Source organism: Lissotriton helveticus, chromosome 2_1, assembly GCF_964261635.1.
Source record: "Lissotriton helveticus chromosome 2_1, aLisHel1.1, whole genome shotgun sequence".
NCBI classification, from domain to species: domain Eukaryota; kingdom Metazoa; phylum Chordata; class Amphibia; order Caudata; family Salamandridae; genus Lissotriton; species Lissotriton helveticus.
Window position 1 is genome coordinate 1,090,845,409 of NC_136059.1, and position 20,189 is coordinate 1,090,865,597.

The following is a 20,189-nucleotide window of genomic DNA, read 5'->3' on the forward strand; positions in this document are numbered from 1 at the left end:
TTAGATTGAATCTTCTTTGCCAAATCAGGGGAAGGAGGTGGTTAGAAATGAAGAAAGTGCCATTAATAATCGCATAATGCACAATAATCTATTTGAAAGAACAATGAGCATAAGAGTGCAAAAATGTCTCACTTATTCAAAGGATTATTTTAACTAGTAGGAATTTTGTAGTTCACATTGATAGTGTTCTCTCTTCTCATTTCCTAGCTGGAATGTCCATGTATTGTCAACCATGTACATATTTTCATTGAATATTATTTCATTATTCTTTTTTGAAGAAAAATTAGTGAAACAGATTTATTGTAGCATCAGTATATGAGATACTTCTTACTTGTTAATGCTATTTAATAAGGCGTTAAGTATTATATTTCTCTGTGTGATATTTGAAATGTTTATATTTAAAGGCGGGATAAGTGTGGTCTATGCATTCATATGGTGTTACCTGCATCAATTACTCTGTGCTTGTTTCAGAATGTAGTAATGGAATGTGGGATTGAGAAGGGGTCTGTGGCAGTTGATGACTGGAGGTCAAAGGCTGACCCGTAATAAAGTATTTGATCTTACCCACTAAGGAGTGTGCAGATTGAAGACACATTTTACTGGACCACTCTGCTCTGGGTACATTTTAATAACCAATTCTACATTTCTGTTTATATTAAGGGACTGAAAATACACATTTGTCAAATTAAACCACACAAGATACTCTGTTTTTTTCAACTACTCAGTGTTTAGTCAAAAACTTAACAAGTAATAAGAAATTTTAGCTTGCTTACGGCAGTGGCAACACAGCAAAGCCGCAAAATATCACTTGTGAGTAGTCAGCATACAAATGTTTTACAGTGTTCTTTGTAGTTTAGCAGCTATATAAAAATAGTCTCATTAAAACACACATAAAACATTAAAAATATACCACAGTGCTTGCTTGACATTCCAACGGCATTCTGTATAAGCTTTAAAAATACTTTTTGTACAGTGATACAACTACGCACCATTTTAATGAACTACTCTTGATTTTTAGTGTTACATTTTAACCAGCTTTTAAAGTGTAGAATCATTCTGATTCACTCCTTTCTGTAAAACTCTCAGGTTTACCTTCATTGTTTGCATCTGCTACTGTTATTTTAAAACAATTTATACAGGGAGTGCAATTATAAATGAAAAACAATCTTTACACTGTTTCATTCAATGCATACATGTCACCATTAAAACAAGATTTAACACTTGCAACAGAAGCTGTACCCTGAATTGTTGTTTACCTGCAAACAAGAAAAAGTGAACGGAAAAAAACGTATGCAAATGTGTGTCATATTTCTTTGGGGATGTGCTGGAAGCAGAAGACAACGGAATAGTTGGTAATTATTAAAACACTTGCATTTCCCCATGTAAAAGAATTAAAATAATACACTGCCAGCAGCAGAGGGAAGGCAAAACATATTAAAATCTTTCAACAAAAAATACTTCTTTTTTTTTACACGGCTGTGCTTTTTAATTCTGTAAAAAAGTCTTTGCAATAATGATCAATGGACAAGCTTTTTGGGAGACTTCCAGAAGTATCAGGACAGCACAGTCATAGTGACAGAACCCTTTGTCCTTTTAAGGATTGCCACAGCTTCTTCATGGGTGACGCCTTCCAAGCCTTGTCCATTCACAGCAATGATCTGGTCACCTCTCTTAAGTCGGCCATCTTCCGCTGCTGCCCCCTGCAATCAAAGAGAGCACAGTGAAACTATAAAAAGACACCCTGTGCTTCACCATAGCAATAAAGGTGACATAAAAACCAGCCTTCTGGAATTGAAACCTCCAAAATGTTTGTTTTTGTTGAATTAGTAACCATTTTCTTAACCATACAGTAAGTGCCACAACACTCTAACCAATTGTGTAGAGAATTCACTGTGTAGGTATCAAAGTAACATAGTTGGAAAAATGTACAATTAAAATGGGGGTTATGCCCTCTTGTAGATGCATTCACTTTAAAGGGATTAATATGTGGCTTCAAATTCTTAACAAGAAGTCAAAAAGAAGTTGGTGACAACACCTATTTAGGGCAAAAGTCCTTCAGTAGTTCCATCTCTCCATTAGATCCCACAATTTCAAAATTATATCCATGTAGAAATATTTGATAGTGAAACGGACCAAACACTAACTCGTCCATCCATGATAGCATCTTTTAGATCAATAAACCCTGAATAGAAATCTCCTTTCCTAAGAGTAACATATTTCATAATTAGAAGATTGAGCTGGAGGGATTTGCTCAATTGTGTCCACAGTTGTTCTACTTTCATCTACTTTGTTACTAATGCCCTTAGCTCTCATGGTTCGGGTTAGGAGCTCTTTCACCAGGACATTTCTTGGCAAAAATATCAAAGAAATTGGGCAGTTTTTGTTGACCAATTTCAAAATTTTCATAGCCAACTCCAATCCCATACCTTAAGGACACTGTTACAGAAATCATTAGGTACTAGGTCTAACAAGGTGCCTTTCTAGCTTTGTAATGCTTCAATGCTTCTGCCACCTTAATGAGTAAAGGCAAATATACATGCATTTTATTTGCATGTTACTTCTAAGTTCCTAACAGCACATTTTCTCTGAGATCAGCTGCATAAACCAGAGGAAACACTCCTTGCAGACTTTATCATGAAGCAATATATCAAAATCTGCTGCACAGCCACGTATTCCCTAGGTGACTAGAGATAAGAACATTCTGGAGTTCTTGGTGTCATTAAAGGCCATTCAGAGATCAACCTTTCTTCTTTCCATTTGTTCCTCAAATCTGGTGAAAGGAAGCTCTTATAACTCCCATTGGACTATAATGAAGAGGACATGGTGAAATAAGTGCATACCCAGATGTTGCAAATCTAGGCTCTAGAATCAGGTAGGGTTTGACAATACCTACTCAGTCTAAAAGGTTAAAGCAAACGGAAAGTTTTATTACCAACAGTAATATAATGTTTTTTTCCACATAGCCTAATTGCTTTCAATATTCTAACAGTGCCTTCACCTTATACAATTGTTGCCAGAGAGGTTGCCCAGCACAACGCTATGTGCTTGCATTGACCAGAGCTGGTCCTACTACACCCTCATATCTCTCTTTATAAAAACCATTTCAGCTCTGTCATGATGGGTAATGGAGATCAACAAAGGAGCAAGAGGTAGTTAAGGAATTGTCCTTCTTCATTTTTTGATCACCCAGGCTAACCACAACTGCTTTGAGGAATAGAAACCCACGGAAAGACAGGTATTTTTGTTTGGACAATGAATACCCCTAGAAACATAATGTTGGTCAAAATATCCCTGGTAGCAAGAGACCAAAGAGCATGTACAGATTGTTATGTTAATAAAAGTTTGTTTTGCTTCAGAGAAGCAATGGTGTTAGGATAGATTCCTCAAATGGGCATGAGAAAGCCCAACTCTACCCAGGGAATTGTATGTAGGTGACAATTAGTGACTATGAAGTGGGAAAATTCTGTCAACTAAATTCGTAGAGTGAGGGGGTGAGGCTCTAATTTACAGGATTGCAATTCCACAAAGGATAATAATAACTACTTACTATAAGTGCCATCCAAGGCTTTGGTAACTAGCTCAGATTCGACCTGTGCTGTTGAAGAGGGGAACGGAAAAGAGTCATCAGCAAATGCTGGTGCCTCCAATCTTTCAAGTAATCAGGGATCCGATAAATTGTATGCTAATATAAAGTCCCAGAAGCTACGCAGGGTTTTACCAATGAAGTGTGATGACTCCCATGATGTAGGATCTTCTTTTTCCAAGCGTTAGCGCCATCTTGTATGCATCGTTTTGTATTTCAAGCATTATGTTTGTTAACATTTAACTCCTATGAATTAGGTGAATTTACTCATCGACATGAATTTGGGCTAGCTTGGGGGAGAAACTCCTATCCCTTTCCAATCATTGGCACAGGCCTTGGAACACATACTCTTGCAGAACATGAAGCCAAAGCAGCAACAAACTATTTTCTGCGGTTTCTATTTATTTCTCTTGTCCTCTCCCAACACCAGCAGCAAATAGCTCTTGTGTAAATGAAGCTGAACCGGGGTCAATACTGTGATGTCATTGGGAGTCAAATTGTGAGTTATATGCACTTTGTTACATTTTGTTTAATCAGCATCTATGAATTGATTTTACATTGTGATATTCTTTGCTGCATATGCGATTATAACTCATTTCATTTTCAAAACAGTTACAAGTAGGCAACTTGTTTCTTTTTTCAAAAATAATCTGATTGTCGTTTATTTGCTGTGCATAGGCAACTAAGCAATATCTCCCATGTCACTTACAGCAAATCCCAATTTTGAATGTTGGACACTTAGATTTTGTATAACTCTACGTGTCTTGCGAATCTCAAATAAGTACTTACAGCTTAAAACAGCAGGTTAAGAGTCTTATTGAAAAATAGGAACTGATAATGTGCATCAGAAAATACTTTAAACTGTATCCTAAGGGTTGACTGTTTATAGATTTTATTAAACCTTAAGGAAGGAACTTTGTAATGACAATTACTGCTCTTGTGAACATGAAACTGAAATCAGCAAACTTTCTTAAAAGTAAAGGCTTATCAGCAAATGCATACCATGCCATACTATCTTGGTTTCCTGTGTCACAAATCTTAGTTAACACTGTCCTATGGTTTCAGCGCCCTGAACAAACTCCTCTTGAACTCAGACATCAATAGCAAACAAATTCCTCAAATTAATAATTGTTACTACATAAAAAAGGTAAACAAGAATAAATTAAAAGGAATCTGTGTACCATTTACAGAAAATTCTCAATAAAAATCAGTGCTTTTTCAAAGGTACCCAGAGCAATTTGTTCTCCACAGAATGTGCAGGGAGCGACGCACCAGAGACCTTTCTTGTCTTGCAGTACTTTTGGAGAGCCAATATTCAAAGACAAACTGCTGGTTCCATGTCCAGTACAACCATACCCATGAAATTCATATACTATTTCCATTTTTACAGGTTTTCAGCCTTCTGACAAAACAAAGAGGTTACCAAATCACTTGTTAAATACACAACATGGTGGTAAGTTTCAAGTGGATATTAAATGCCAAATCCAAAAAGCTTTGTACTTCAGAGCACACCCCTTCTTCCTCTTGACAATCCTCGATATAGCTCTTGCAATGACACTCACTAGCTGGAACATGAACAAACTGAATAGCTTATTTGGAACACTACTAATAGAAATCAAAGATATTTCCTTGAATTAACTTTGCACACACCTGAAGAATTAATTACAAGAAGAACAACACATATATAAAGTTGATTATATCTTTTATTTGGCATTAACATATGCTATCTCATAAGGTATTCCTTAAAAAATAAAACACAACTACATAGAGAAGTACCAGATGACATAATGATGAGCTGCTCATTTTTGTTATTTACACATCTGAATTGTCAACGCTTAAATATTTCAGTTTTCTGAAGATGGGCTAATTTTCTATATTATGTATTTCATAAATTCCACATAGAAAAAATACTAAAAATGGCAGATATGAACTGTTGCACCTCATAGTAATAGAAAGATGCTTAAATCATATGTAAATAGTAACGAATATCCCTGCACTATAAAATATAATTAATGATTTAAAATGTTGGCCATTACCTTGCCAAACACTGTCTTGACATAGATGGGCAAATCTCCATGCGGGCTGCCAAAGCCTCCTACTATACTGAATCCAAGGCCATCAGGTCCTCTGTCCAGTGTTATGGTTTTATACTGTGGCGGGCTAAAAAACAGAAAAAGAACGTTGGTATAGAACACAGGCTGTTTTACACAGTTCAATTTTAGTTTCACAAGTTCTTCTTAAACAAAACACAGTGCATTTCCAATTGAAAATGGGTACTTCTTTGTTTAATCACCAACATTGGAGAAATCCCCCTTTTGCCATGCCACACCACCTTTCTTGTGGGAAGGTGCAACACCGGGCTCATAATTTATACATATCTTTATGATTTCTATAGACATCCCAAATAAAGTCATCAGTGCGACACAAAAATTATTGTATTTTAACTATCTTACTGTTGATATCAAATAAACGCGAACTACATGTAATAGTCTGAACCTACTCTAGATTCACATGCTCTACACTGTTCCTTACTCTAATGGAAAGTCACCTTGTTGTTATGAATACATTGTTTGGGGTTTTGTAATAGTCAATCTTTATGAATCATAAAGACTAACCCAAAACCTGAAGAGCTTCACACATGAAGACACAAACTTCAGATTGCATTTATGTTTATTGTATTCAAACGAGTATTTGTTGCTGCATCTTATTGGAGGTACACAAAAGCCTGTTCCAAAATGAGTCTACAAATGGCCAGCTCTAGGCAAAATTCCTAATTCTAGAGCAAAACAGTTGCATTACAAGCATACATTTAATACTGTAGGGTAGGCATGTATAATGACTTAAGGATGTAACAAGCTTGGGGGATATTAGTTTATTGTCTGAAACAGATTGAATCTGCTGGAGCATATACAGCCATTGCTCCAGTGAGTCATATTAATATTCCACTGCAATCTAGATCTAACCTGCATTTGACCATGGGGCTGCTGGGAACCTCATTTATGTCAATGGAGTGGCAGAGGCCCACTAATGTCTTCTCCAACATGCCCATCTATGTCTTTTTGGTTTCCCTTTTAATTTCAAACATTCTATCCTTAATGGCCAGCATATTCTAACAACATTATAAACCTTCAGCCTCATATATACTGGACTTTCAAGCCCTATGTCTAGTTATAGATCCCCACCTCTGGCCTATAACTTGAGTAAGGGTCTTTAATGGCCGGTATACCTCTCGGTGGCAAGCTTTATGCTATCATGTAGTCAAAAGTTCAGTAAAGTATTTGTTCCCAGCTCCCCAATCTAATGATAAGAATTAATCACAATAAAAGATATTATCAAATGTATGCATTGGACAAGTCAAGTCAAGGAATTTATATAGCGCACTACATACCCAGAGGGTCTCAAGGCGCTTAGGGAGGGGAGGAGGATTACTTGTCAAATATCCATGTTTTAAGTTGCTTTCTGAATGTTAGGTGGTTCTGGGTAAGGCAAAGGTAGGTGGGAAGTGAGTTCCATGTTTTAGCTGCCAGGTAAGAGAAGGATCTACCTCCCATGGTGGTCTTGTTGATACGAGGTACAGTGGCGAGGGCTTGGTTTGAAGATCATAGTTGGCGGGAGGGGGTGTAAAAGGAAAGTCGTGAGTTGAGGCATTCTGGTCCGATTTCGTAGAGTGCTTTGTGTGCGTGGGTTAGAAGCCGGAAAGTGATCCTCTTATTGACGGGTAGCCAGTGGAGGTTTTTCAGGTGACCAGAGATGTGTTCGTTACGCGGGATGTCTAATATGAGCCTGGCTGAAGCGTTCTGGATGCGTTGGAGTTTTTTCTGGAGTTTAGCGGTAGTACCTGCGTAGAGGGTGTTTCCGTAGTCCAATCGGCTTGTGACCAGGGCATGGGTGACTGTTTTTCTGGTTTCGGTGGGGATCCAGCGAAATGTTTTTTTGAGCATGCGAAGAATGTTGAAGCAGGATGAGGAGACGGCGTTGACTTGTCTGTTCATTGAAAGTGAAGAATCCAGGATAACACCTAGGTTCCGTGCGTGGTCTGTCGGGGTGGGTGCTTTTCCAAGGGCTTCCGGCCACCAGGAGTCGTCCCATGCAGAGGGGGAGGTACCTAAGATGAGGACTTCTGTTTTGTCTGAGTTCAGTTTCAGACGGCTGTGTTTCATCCATTCGGCAACTTCTTTCATTCCTTCGTGTAGGTTAGTTTTGGCGGTGCTGGGGTCATTGGTGAGTGAAAGGATCAGTTGAGTGTCATCCGCGTAGGAGATGATGTTGAGATTGTGTTGGCGTGCGATGGCCGCGAGGGGGCTCATGTATACGTTGAAGAGGGTGGGACTGAGTGAGGATCCTTGTGGTACGCCGCAGATGACTTCAGTGGCCTCGGACTTGAAAGGTGGAAGGCGGACTCTCTGGGTTCTTCCTGTGAGGAACGAGGTGATCCATTCAAGTGCTTTTCCTTGTATTCCGATGTTTCTGAGGCGTTGTAAAAGGGTGCTGTGGCAGACTGTGTCGAAGGCTGCAGAGAGGTCGAGGAGGATGAGGGCGACTGTGTCTCCATTGTCCAGTAGAGTTCGAATGTCGTCTGTTGCTGCGATGAGGGCGGTCTCAGTGCTGTGTTTTGCTCGGAAGCCAGACTGTGAGGAGTCGAGGGATTTGTTGGCTTCGAGGAAAGCGGCGAGCTGGTTGTTGACAGCTTTCTCGATGACTTTGGCCGGGAAAGGAAGGAGCGAGATGGGGCGGTAATTTTTGAGTTCGGTGGGGTCCGCTGTGGGTTTTTTCAGAAGGGCGCTGAGTTCAGCGTGTTTCCAGCTTTCCGGGAAGGTGGCGGAGTTGAAGGAGCAGTTGATGACGTCTCGGAGGTGCGGTGCTATGACGGAGTCTGCTTTGTTGAAGATGTGGTGAGGACATGGGTCTGTGGGGGATCCTGAGTGGATGGAGTTCATCAGGCGGATGGTGTCCTCAGTGGAGATTGGGTTCCATTCGTTAAGGGTGTTCAAGGGGGGTGAAAGGTCAGCATATGGTTGGGTGGGTTGGTCGCTGGGTTGGTTGTCGAAGCTGTTGTGGATGTCTGCAATTTTGTTGTGGAAGAATGAGGCTAGGGAGTCGCAGAGGGCTTGAGATGGGGTGATGTCGTTGGAGTTGGCCGAGGGATTGGTGAATTCCTTGACGATGTTGAAAAGTTCCTTGCTGTTGTGGGCGTTGTTATCTAGTCGATCCTTGAATGCTGTTTTCTTGGCCTTTCGGATTAGTTGGTGGTGTATGCGGGTGGCGTTTTTGAAGGCGTCCTTGGTGCTAGTGGTTGGGTCTTTTTTCCAGGCTTTTTCAAGGGAGCGGCAGAATTTCTTGGACTTCTTAAGATCATCGTTGAACCATGAGGCCTTCTTGCTGCCAGGTTTGCTTTGACGTTTTTTCAGTGGTGCTAGGATGTCGGCGCTGTTGGATAACCATAGGGTGAAGTTGGTGGCGGCTTGGTCTGGGTTAGAAGAGTGGGCTGGGGTGTTTAGAAGGAGCGATGAGGAGATCTGGTCGATGGTGATTTTGTTCCAGTTTCTTTGCAGAGTTGGTTGGGGGTGGTTGATGGGTTTCGGCTTGTTGTAAGTGAAGTGAACGCAGCTGTGGTCAGTCCAGAGGAGATCCGTAGTGTGGCTGAAGGAGACATGGTTGCTGGAGGTGAAGATAGGGTCGAGTGTGTGACCTGCGATGTGGGTGGGGGAGGTGACCAGTTGTTTAAGTCCAAGGTTGGCGAGGTTGTCCAAGAGGGTGATGGTGTTGCGGTCGTTGTTCTTTTCAAGATGAAAGTTGAGGTCTTCCAGTAGGATGTAATCTTTGGAGGGGAGCGCGTGTGGAGTGATGAAGTCCGTGATGTCTTCACTGAATTTTGCGCGGGGTCCTGGTGGTCTGTAAAGGAGGGTGCCTCTGAGTGTGGTCTTGGGGTCGATGTGGATCTGGAAGTGAAGGTGTTCAGAGTTGGCGAGATTGGCGTCAGAGCTGGTTGAGATGTGGATGGATTTCTTATGGACGATAGCGATTCCTCCTCCTGTGTGGCCGGTGCGGTCCTTGCGTGTGATCTTATAGTCTTCAGGGATGGCAATGGTGATGTCTGGGGCGGAGGAGGCGTTCATCCATGTTTCTGTTAGGAAGGCGACGTCTGGAGAGATGGTGTCTAGTAGATTCCATAGGTCAGTGGCGTGCCTGTGGACCGATCGGGTGTTGAGCAGGATGCATTGTAGGTGGTTGGGGTCGGGAATCTGAGGTGTGATCGTAGCGGAGTTGTTGACGGAGCCGATGAATTTGCAGGAGTAGCAGGAGAAAGGTCCATGGGTATGTCCAGGAGCGGCTTGGACGCAGTTGGGGGAGCGGCCGGGGTTGAGGGCTAGGAGGGTGGAGGAGTCGTAAGAAATGCGGGCGGGGCGGGCATTGCGAGGGGCAGGGGGTCTGGCGCTGGGCGCGGTCCAGGCGCGGACGGGCGTAGACGGGCTTACCTTTGGCGCACCTTCGGCGCGAATGGGGCGCGGTCGCTGCGCGTGAACGCTGCGCACGGGAACTACTGTCATATATGGAGAGTGGAGGGGGAGGGGCGAGGGCGTCTCAGCTGGGAGGCGGGGCGGGCACACGAGGACAACAACAAACAAAATGGAGGCGGAGGGGGGAGCAAACTAGAGGTAAACGCGCTAGCAGACTTTAAACAGCACAATAGCATACACAGAGCGCAATTTAATCAAAGCGGTAAACCAGCACACAGTAGGCAGAATTAAATGGCAATATTGAAACAGCACGAGGCAATGCAGCGCTACGATACCAGATACACTGGGAGCGACCACTCAGCTCGTGAGAGAGGAGCGAGTCACGGCGCCTACAGGGAGAGGAGCGCTATTTCTGCTCAGTGGGAGGGCGTCTCAGCTGGGAGGCGGGGCGGGCACACAAGGACAACAACAAACAAAATGGAGGCGGAGGGGGGAGCAAACTAGAGGTAAACGCGCTAGCAGACTTTAAACAGCACAATAGCATACACAGAGCGCAATTTAATCAAAGCGGTAAACCAGCACACAGTAGGCAGAATTAAATGGCAATATTGAAACAGCACGAGGCAATGCAGCGCTACGATACCAGATACACTGGGAGCGACCACTCAGCTCGTGAGAGAGGAGCGAGTCACATATAAATGAATTTTCGAAAAAGTTAGTTTGTGTTGATTAAGAAACAAGGGTAGCGTTAATACAAGTATATTATAGTGTGCATATCAGCAGTATTCAGTTATGCAGTGGCAGCCAGGTATCCCTTACAGCGATTTCTGACCCTACTATAACAACATGGCTCAAGTGAAGCCAGGGCAGTCAATGCCCTTTCCACTTCCGTATGTATGAACGTTGAGTCACTTTGGTCAGAATACTGCAAAATTTGAGGAAAAATACTTGAGGTAGGGAGATTGAGACATTTTTAAAGCAGTTTTTGAATTTGGGTGACTGTCATTTTGATCTGAGATGGGTCGGTGCTTGTGGAAAAAAAGATTATTCAACAAACATTTGGTAGATATGTGACACCATCCTTCCACAGTATACTGAATAGTATGACTGCCTTACCTTGTTGAGGTATCAGGGAGTAATACAATGAACATGCTTGTGGGCAAGGCAGAGTGTTTTTAAGTTCAGATGTTTCTTGATTGGAAGACAATGTGGAAATATCAGGCAGGGGTGATGTCATTCTTATGGTTCTAGCTTTCGAAGGAGATGGCCAAGTATATGACTTTAAGTTTGTCCTCAATGCCATTGCAAACATCAACAAAGTAGTGATCTGGAGGAACCGAAGAAGCTGGCTCCACACGAGAAGCATGGATGCTAGAAGCCTTTTTTTAGCACCAGTCTAGTCTTTAGATTTTAAAAGACAGGACTACCTTTAAAGTAACTGCCACATTTCAAACTGTTTGCAAGGACGTACGGCAAGGCACCAGAGCTGAGATTAATTGAACAATAGGATAGTGTCTGACTAGGTGTCAGTAGCAAGATGGTTTAGGGCAGAATCAGTCGTTTTGAATCAATTTTTGGACACAAGTGAATGTGTTACTCCGTAGATGAGTAGCTTCTGCTCCACACTTTTCTTCTGGAAATAGAGATGGATCCATGTACAATCGAAGTACATGTAGTAATATTAAACGTTGTTGTTAAGGATGCTTGCAAGGTATGTTTTGTGTATACGTTAGATGGCTGGCACTAATAATGATCAGCGTAATAAAATGCAATATATGGTGATTCTAGCATAGAGAAAGCATGCACATTGTACCTTATAAATGTGATTTGATTAAATTGGCACTGCCATTCCTTCAGGGCTCAAAAAGACTCAGGACAAGTCCTTGCATCCAATTCTATCAAATGTTGCTAAGGGTTTACAATGGATCAGAGCACAGGTTTGACTGTGGCTTCTTGATCTCTTGCCTAATATTCACAAAAGTTGCATTAACATTGTTCCAGCTAGGCAGACATTTTAAGAGTTATGAATTTTATGAGTATTTTGAATATCCTCAAGACTCAAGGAGTGTTAAGAGATAGGTATGTAGTTTGTCAAAGTATCAAAGTCTGCATTTATTTTAATTTATAGCATGAGGTAATAGGATGTACTTGGCCCAATGGAGCTGTTGCATAGTCTTGCGATAAAGGTTTTATGTGGTGACATGTGCCCCTTTTGCTACTATAATATTTGCAATAGGGGTTTAGAGTTAGTAAGTTGTGGATCTTCATTGCTGCAGATAAAGAGGCACAGAGAACATGGGTTAATTAGGCACAGAGAACAAAGGGACTTTACATAACCTAGCTAGAATCTCCCGAGTTGTCCTCGAGTTGAATCAGATTCTATCAGCTGTGGCTGAGTGAAATGTCATTAGACTGTCAAAAAGATTTTGAGAGCAAGCTGGAGATAAACCTTGCTGTGGGAGGGCAGGCATTTCTTGTTAGACTGGGAAGAGAACTTTTGAGGGGTGTTATTTGCTAAGAAATAGATCTGAAACCATCACTGTTAGACTTTGTAGAGATCTTCATAAAAATCTCTGAGGAGATCTTGCTTATAATTAGGGTGGTGAATAAGACATGATGATGCATGGAGCAGTCACTTCGACCCCACATCCCCTCTCCCATTAAGCACATCACTCATAGAGAACTGTGGCTAATTAAATGCTCTGTAGTACAATGGGTTGAAATTAAAGGAACAGCAAAGGATGAATTAAAAATTAAGTCTCATGATCTTCGGATTAAATTTCCTCTCTATATAAACAACTGAAATTCACACACAAAATGGTGAAGAGGCAACCAGGGTACAAAGAAGAAACCACACACACAGCTTTTTATCACAAAGGCCCTCAGAACCTATCCAACAGATTCAACCCATACCAACCAGCCAGGTCACTCCAGTCCTCCAACTCCTTGCTGGTGGGATTACCTCAATTCAAAGAAAAAAGTGGGCTGCAGCTCTTAGACATATCTGGTCACCAGGGAGTGGGATGCCCTCTCACAACAGCAACGTGCTATTGTGGACATTCAGATCTTTATGTGACTCCTCAAGACATGGCTTTTTGGGTCAGCTTTTTAGCACCTCTGAGTTTGGGATCAGATTTTTACTGCAAAGTGCTGATACACTCACTGAGTAGCTGATGTGCTTCACAAATCCAATAATAATAATAATAAATAACACATGAGTAACAGTTCAAATATAGAAAACACAGATTCAACTGGCAAGTTTGAGACATAATGTAGATTCACCTAACAGTGAATACACAACTTACCTTGCATAGGATGGTTAATAAATCTCTCTCACTCACTAAATGACTTGCACATGCTTACCCTAAGTCATCATGAAATATACTGCTGGACGTTAGCCCAGTCAAATTGACGCTGGCACCAGCTTGATCTTGTTGCCGACTTGTGACTACACTCACATCTCCTCCAGCTACAACCTGAATATTTTGATGACAGAAAAAGAGATGACCAGTTATACAAAGGCAGTAATAGCACACAAATGTGCTTTTCCTAACATTATCAGTTAGGGTGTTTAATTAGGCTTAAAATAAGGGAAATATACAATCTTTGCAAAAAAATGGTTGTGCTATCACACAGATTCAGAAAATAAAATAAAACAAATTAATGAGTTGTAAAATCCTAAAGCTACTATATTCAAATGAGTTTGGTAAACATGAGGCAGCAACAAAGGTAAGCAGAGCCTTAAAAGGATGGTCATGGGTTTAGGCAGTTGTGTGGCAGTGTATGTGGTACACAGCTGTACTATGAGTTGCCATTTTGTGGAAATGGTGGAAACATCTTCACATCTACAATGAGTAGGAGAATGGTTACGTCATGAAGACGTCCTTGCATGTGTCTTTGTATATACCTCTGAAGACAATGGTGGTTTCTGAAATACAGAAACAAATGTCCCTGATGAATAAGGAGTTTTCTTTCCATGCTTTAGACACATTGTGTTCTTTTTTCTGTCTTGGTCTACTAAGAATGTTAAAACCAAAATAGCACTGAATATAATCAGTTATGCATTGCATTTGGTGTAATAGTTATTGTTTCCATAACTGTTTTGAGATTTATAGAATGCAGATTAATTCCTGACTGAAGAATTTCACCGACTTGTTAGTCTAATTCGTAACTAGAACTGTAGGCTTTTAAGCAAATTTCTGAGTTTTTTAAAACATACATTAAGGTACACTATATACATTTTCCTTGAAATTATTCCCTTTGCCACTGCAATATACAGCCGAGTTTGACTGAAGGCCCTGGCCAAAGGTCAGGCCCTCTGCCCGAATGACCATAAGCACCCCACTTCCACTGCATACAACCTTTGGTTGTGCACAACATGGGTTTTCTGCAGGCCCTAGGCATTGGCAGCCATTATTGTCCAATGAGTTAAAAAGATAATGTCTCTGAGTTGTGTTGGTGATGATCACAATAGACCTTTTTTCAGATTTTAATTATTTTTGGGGGGTATTTTTTTACTTTGGTAGGACCGAGATCCCATAGGTAGGATTATGTTACCTATCCTGCAAACATCTGTTCTTCGCCTGTAGAGTTACTGATACACATGCTCTGCATACTCTTACCATCTGGTGTTGGAATCAGATGATTGCAATTTGTTATCTTTGAAAAAGTATTTCGAGTCATGAGGTCTCAGTGACATCTCCTATGGTCTTGGATGCGCAAGGGCACAGACTTCATTATAGAATGTTCTTCTCTGCCATCAGGCTCACACATGAATCACCACACTCCTGGTCTTGACAAATTTTTTGCAATACCCATTATGGCCTCAGAGTCCATTGCCTTGCACCCTGTTGTGAGAAGTTCTTCCTTGCTTTCTCCGATATCGGTGTTGATTCCATTCCTCAATCTGTTGTCTTTAACTGATCAGGCCTTTTGGCCCTTGCGCCCTTCAGACCACTGTGTGCTCTGCCTACCCCTTGGAGAATGAAGCTACACTCTAGGTAACAGAGAGGACGCCTTTCACGAGATGTCCCCAATGTCACTCTAAATACCTCTGGGCTGATCTCCATGCAATCTTTACCGGTAGCCAGAGCACGACAAGAACGGCTGTTGCTCGGCGTTCTGCAACAAGAAGACTATCGCAGCGCCGGGTCAGACTGTGGGCACACAGCAGGATGTCACAATCCTCTACAGAAATGCCAGCTTTTGGCGTGGCTGATCCCCACGCACCAAAAAGGAGGAATCACTCAAACCTTCAGCACACCAGCCGAATCCTATTTTTGTCCACTCTGACATCTCTGAGTCAGGTGGGGAGAACTTAGAGGAAAAAGAAGCGCCCGAGGATGTTCCATCCACCTCAGTCAGCTCCGACAATAGCAATAGTTTCACCTCTTTCCCTGCCTGCATGTCTGCGGCAGGGAATGAGATGAAACCTCCGCTTCCAGCAGGCGGGAGCACTTTGCCAGTTCCCGCCCCCTGGAACCGGACCCGCCAAGCAAAAGCAAACAGCTATGTCCTGGGGGTGGGCACCTCAGGACATAGCAGGAGCAGACTCTGGGTTGTGGGCCCCCTGCTTTCTTGTATTTGGCACCGCGGAGGTAGTGGTCCCTGGGGCGGGACTGAACAGCCCCCTAATTTATTTTATTCATAGCCCCGGTCCCGAGGAGGTCTGCACTGCCCACCTTATCACTTTTAACATACACCCCTCGGGGTGTGGTCCCAGGGGGTTTGCGTGGACCCCACTATTCATTTTATCTATAGCCCCAGTGAGGTTTTGGTCGCCAGGGTCCAGGCTGCTTCCCCCATATTAACCTTAAACATAAGCTCTGGGGTGGTGGTGGTCCCCAGGGCAAAAAAAGGCCAATAGAGGGAGACCAGGTGTGCTTCACTCCTTTAATTTATTAAAGTAGGCATAACCCCTGGACCTGGCAAACACGGGGGCTTAATTAAAAGCAATCGTGGGAGACAGCGCTTGTTTTTCCCGTTTGAATTTTTGGTGCAAATTCCTTGCAATTTCGTGGCAACATTTTTTTTAAAAAGTGCTTGATTTGCCGTGGCGGGTCCCTCTGGTATTTCAAGACCAGAGCTAAGGGGTCAGGGTATTCCTACATTGCCCCCTTTTCTTTTTGATTTTTTTTTATGGACTCAGATGAAGCCGAGCCACAAGATGACTGCCACCACTTCCTGGTTGAAGTGCTGGCAGCTAATCTGAGCTCTGCAGATCTCTGCACAAGCGCATTATTATTTGCGAAGGCTTCATGATCGTAGATATACAAATTTCGATTTCTTTTAATTTCTCAAAAGCTACTGAACAGATTTACACCAAATAATGGAAAGCGTGATCTGCATAACCAAATCTACCTTTCTGCCAAATTTGGTGTAATTTCATACATTGGTTCGGGCTGTAGTCTTGTTCAAAACTCCTATGGGAATTAATATGGGAAACACACTTTTTCGACCCCCCCCTTTTTCTCAGCAACTTCCCATGCACAACAAGACCTAACTTGACACATTCTTTGGAACATTTTTTAAAGATACGTCAAACGGCGCCAAATATATAGGGAAAGTCAAAAAACGCTTTTCCTATGGAAACACTGTCCTAACTATAACTCTCTACTGGCGACCACTAGTAGGTATTATATTGTTCACCAAATCCATCCTATCATGAGTTAAATCTAACCTCATGTGACAAACACACACTATGTTAAATGTGTCATCATTTACTATATATATATATATAAAAAAAAATCCAACATTCAAAAGCCTTGAGTGAAAAATAATTACACCTTTATGTATATAATGGTGTAATTATTTTCAAATAAGCAGGAAACTATAAACAAGTGCATCTGATTACTTGATGATGAGGAAGTGCTACTACTTGGACATAATATACACACATCATGCATCGGTCAAACGTTATTTTCAATAGTGTAAAAGGAAGAATTGCATTTACAAATGGTGAAGGTCAAGACTTTTGCCAATCCACGTAGGAGTGGGCGTCCCAGCAAATTCACACCAAGAGAATCCCAAAGCTATGTCTGAGGATCTACAGGACTCAGTCAATATGGTAAATGTTAAGTTCATGATTCTAAAATGAGGAATAGACTGAAAAAGTATCGCTTTAATGGAATGACTGCCAGTAAAAAACACTTTACTCCAAATGAACATTACCGTATAGCTTTGGTTAGCAAAACAGCACCTAACTAAACCATAGGCATGGAGCAATGTCCTCTGGGCAGATGAAACCAAAGTTGAGTTCTTAGGCTAGAATGTATGACATGCTTGGAATGAAAAAAAATACTTTATTTGCATTATTAATAAAAACCACTGCAATCAACTACCGAAATGGAGTGAAAAAATCATAGTCAGTACATTAGGTACACCATGAACTGTAAAAATTGAAAGAAAGAGAAGTTAAAAAGAGTTTAAGCTAGTCATAGTGGGCTAAGAATGTTCCTGGTCAAAAACCAACAAAAATAAAGTGCTGCAGTGCTGTGCTTCTGCTTGAGATGGTAAGCGACGGAGGGGCGTATGCTACCGAGTCCATGTGAGTCCCAGCAAAGTGCATAATATCTGATGGGCTTGATGTGTGATGAGTTGCTAAAGTGCAGTGTATTTGTCAAGTTTTGATCCAATAATAAATGGGGGTGGGAGGTCAGTGATAAAAACGGGTTATATGCGTGCTCTGTTCTGGGTCCTGTGGATTTGGATGTGGACTGTTTGATGAAAGATCCACCTTTAAAAGGAATTTTACAAAGTATGCCATGGTTCTTGTAGTTGAACCCTCAGGCAGAACAAAATTGCTTGGTGGCAAGAATGATGCCGTTTAAATTGACGATGTTTATAAGATAGATTTTGCTCCAAGGTAATAAAACTGGTCATATGCATAGTATGTGCAAAATGTCTTCCAGAGGATATTGTTAAAGCCTGTACTTGTCCTCTGTAGGTACGAAGCCAATTTAGAACAGCGTCGAGTGGAGGAAAAAGCCTGAATCTGGCTTGGAACACTTTTATTTTGATATGCTTTCTTAAGGAGGCATCCAAGTAGGACTGTGGTTAGGGTGCCTTGTATGTATTAATGGCCATCTATTCATGGCTGTGCAGTCTAAATTATGCTTTGTCTTCTCGCCAGGAGAGCTGCTTGATTTGTTTGCTCAGTGCTAGCTTAAAAGCCTAGTGAGGTAGGGTTTTTTGCCAAAGTTGTTCCGCCTTCAGGTGTTTAACTGACACTGCTATTTTCTCTGACCAAGAATTTGTATTTGGGGGTGTGGTGGATTTAATTTCTTGCCATTACAAGGCTCCTAGTGAGTTTGGGTGCGCCTGTCTCAGCAGGGATGCATACTTGAGAAAAGAACCCTATTGTAGCAGTTCTTGATCCTGAAGGCCAAATTCTACTCTGATTTGAGCCAGAGAGGTGCTCTGTGGCAGTAGGAAGATGAGGGGAAAGACTTTCCTCTGAGTAATGCACAAGAAGCTTGCAAACATTCCGGAGATGATTTCCAGGCCATATGTAAACGTTGGTAGTAACTTTGACTTTATCTGTAAGCAGTGGCTGCCAGGTTGGACTTTGAAAGTTGGTTGCCAGGACTTGGAGCACTGAGATTTGTGAAGCCACCCTTGCTTTCAGTGTATTTAAATGCATTCGATGGGACCAGCGGTCCTGGAGCCATACACCTAGGTACTTGTAGTTTCCACTTTTGACCAATAGGCTTCCCTGGCAATGCCATGTCTTTTTCCATTTGCCAAATATGACTACCTTTGTTTTCTCAAATTTGATAGATAACTCATTGGGCGAGCAATTTTGGTGGAGGAATGTTAACAGATTTTGCTAACCTAAGCCAGATAGGTTCAATAAATCAATGCCATCTGTGTATAGTAGTGAAGTTTTTAGTTGTTGACTGAGCTTTGGAGGATGGGAGCTGGTGGAATCAAGTTGAGAGCACAAGTCTGCCAGGTATAAGTTAAATAAGGTTGGGCCAACATGCACTCTTGTTTTATACCTCTGTCTATCCAAGGTTTGGACGTTAGACTCTAATTACACCCTAGATGAAGACTTTTGCCAATTGATGCAGAAGTGGGCGTCATAGCAAAATCACCCAAAGATCGGACCACATAATGCTCCTAGAGATCCCAAATCTATGTCTGAGGATCTACAGGCCTCAGTCAATATGGTAAATGTTGAGTTCATGATGGTAACATGAAGAACAGACTCAACAAGTATGGCTTTAATGGAATGACCACCAGTAAAAACCCCTTCACTCCAAATAAAACACTACTATATGGCTTAGGTTTGCAAAACAGCACCTAATTAAAGCAAAGGCTATCTAGAGCAATGTCCTCTGGAGAGGTGAAAGCAAAGTTGAGTTCTTAGGCTATAATTCACAATGACATGTTTGGAAAAAAATACTGCAAAATATCGCAAGACCCTCAGACAAAATGTCAAGCTTATCTGTAAAAGTTCAATAATTTAGGTCAGCCTTGCATTCGGGATGCCTGGTTACCTCACAGTCATTGTGTCCATTATGAATTTCTCTCTATGCCAGCACCTTTTAGAAACAAGCATTGGCATAGCCAATAGGTCTCACCTTTGGGACCTTATAAGTGTTTAGCCATGCAGCAGTTGATGTTGTTGCACCAAGGATATTGTGCTGCATAACTAAATACTTATAAGGTCCCAAAAGCGAGACCTATTGGCGATGCCAATGCTTGTTTGCAGGGGTGGTTGATTGTGTAGGCAGGGCCTGACACTGCGAAGGTTGCTGATTTTACAAGCGATGCCTGGGTTCACAGTTAGCACCAAATCATCTCAAGAATGGAACAAAGATCGAGAATGATGAATTATTCTAAATTCTCACATCCCTGTGGCAGGAAGGAACATTGAATATTGATTGTAGGCATACATTTGTGCCGAAACAGAAACTGGAATGAAGAAAAAAAAAGACAATAGATCGAAAGTGGCACTTAAAAATGTCAAACTTGTTCAGAGCACATTATATGCTGAAATGTGACCACATACAAAGGGATGTATTACAGCAGCCGCAATGGATGTCACCTGCTAACAGACCGTCAAACCTTTCAGTAAAATCCCAAACTCTGGTCTGTGAAAGGCAAAGCCAGTATGAAAAGCAACCGCTGGCTACTATGGCAAC

General features: G+C 41.8%; 1 protein-coding gene across 7 annotated transcripts in view; it reads right to left on the bottom strand.

Moving 5' to 3' along the window:
* Positions 1–707: 707 nt before the first annotated feature.
* Positions 708–20,189, bottom strand: part of MPDZ (multiple PDZ domain crumbs cell polarity complex component) — an 832,961-nt gene continuing 813,479 nt past the window's right edge. For 6 of the 7 annotated variants that reach the window (XM_078675898.1, XM_078675897.1, XM_078675895.1 and 3 more), the window contains 3 exons: positions 13,405–13,517; positions 5,620–5,743; positions 1,409–1,700 (listed from right to left, as the gene is read on the bottom strand). In XM_078675898.1, coding sequence (XP_078532024.1) covers positions 1,554–1,700; positions 5,620–5,743; positions 13,405–13,517 — 384 coding nt within the window. In that variant the 3' untranslated portion in view covers positions 1,409–1,553. Of the gene's footprint in view, positions 1,701–5,619; positions 5,744–13,404; positions 13,518–20,189 lie in introns of all 7 variants that reach the window. The other variant, XM_078675896.1, reaches the window with a different exon arrangement.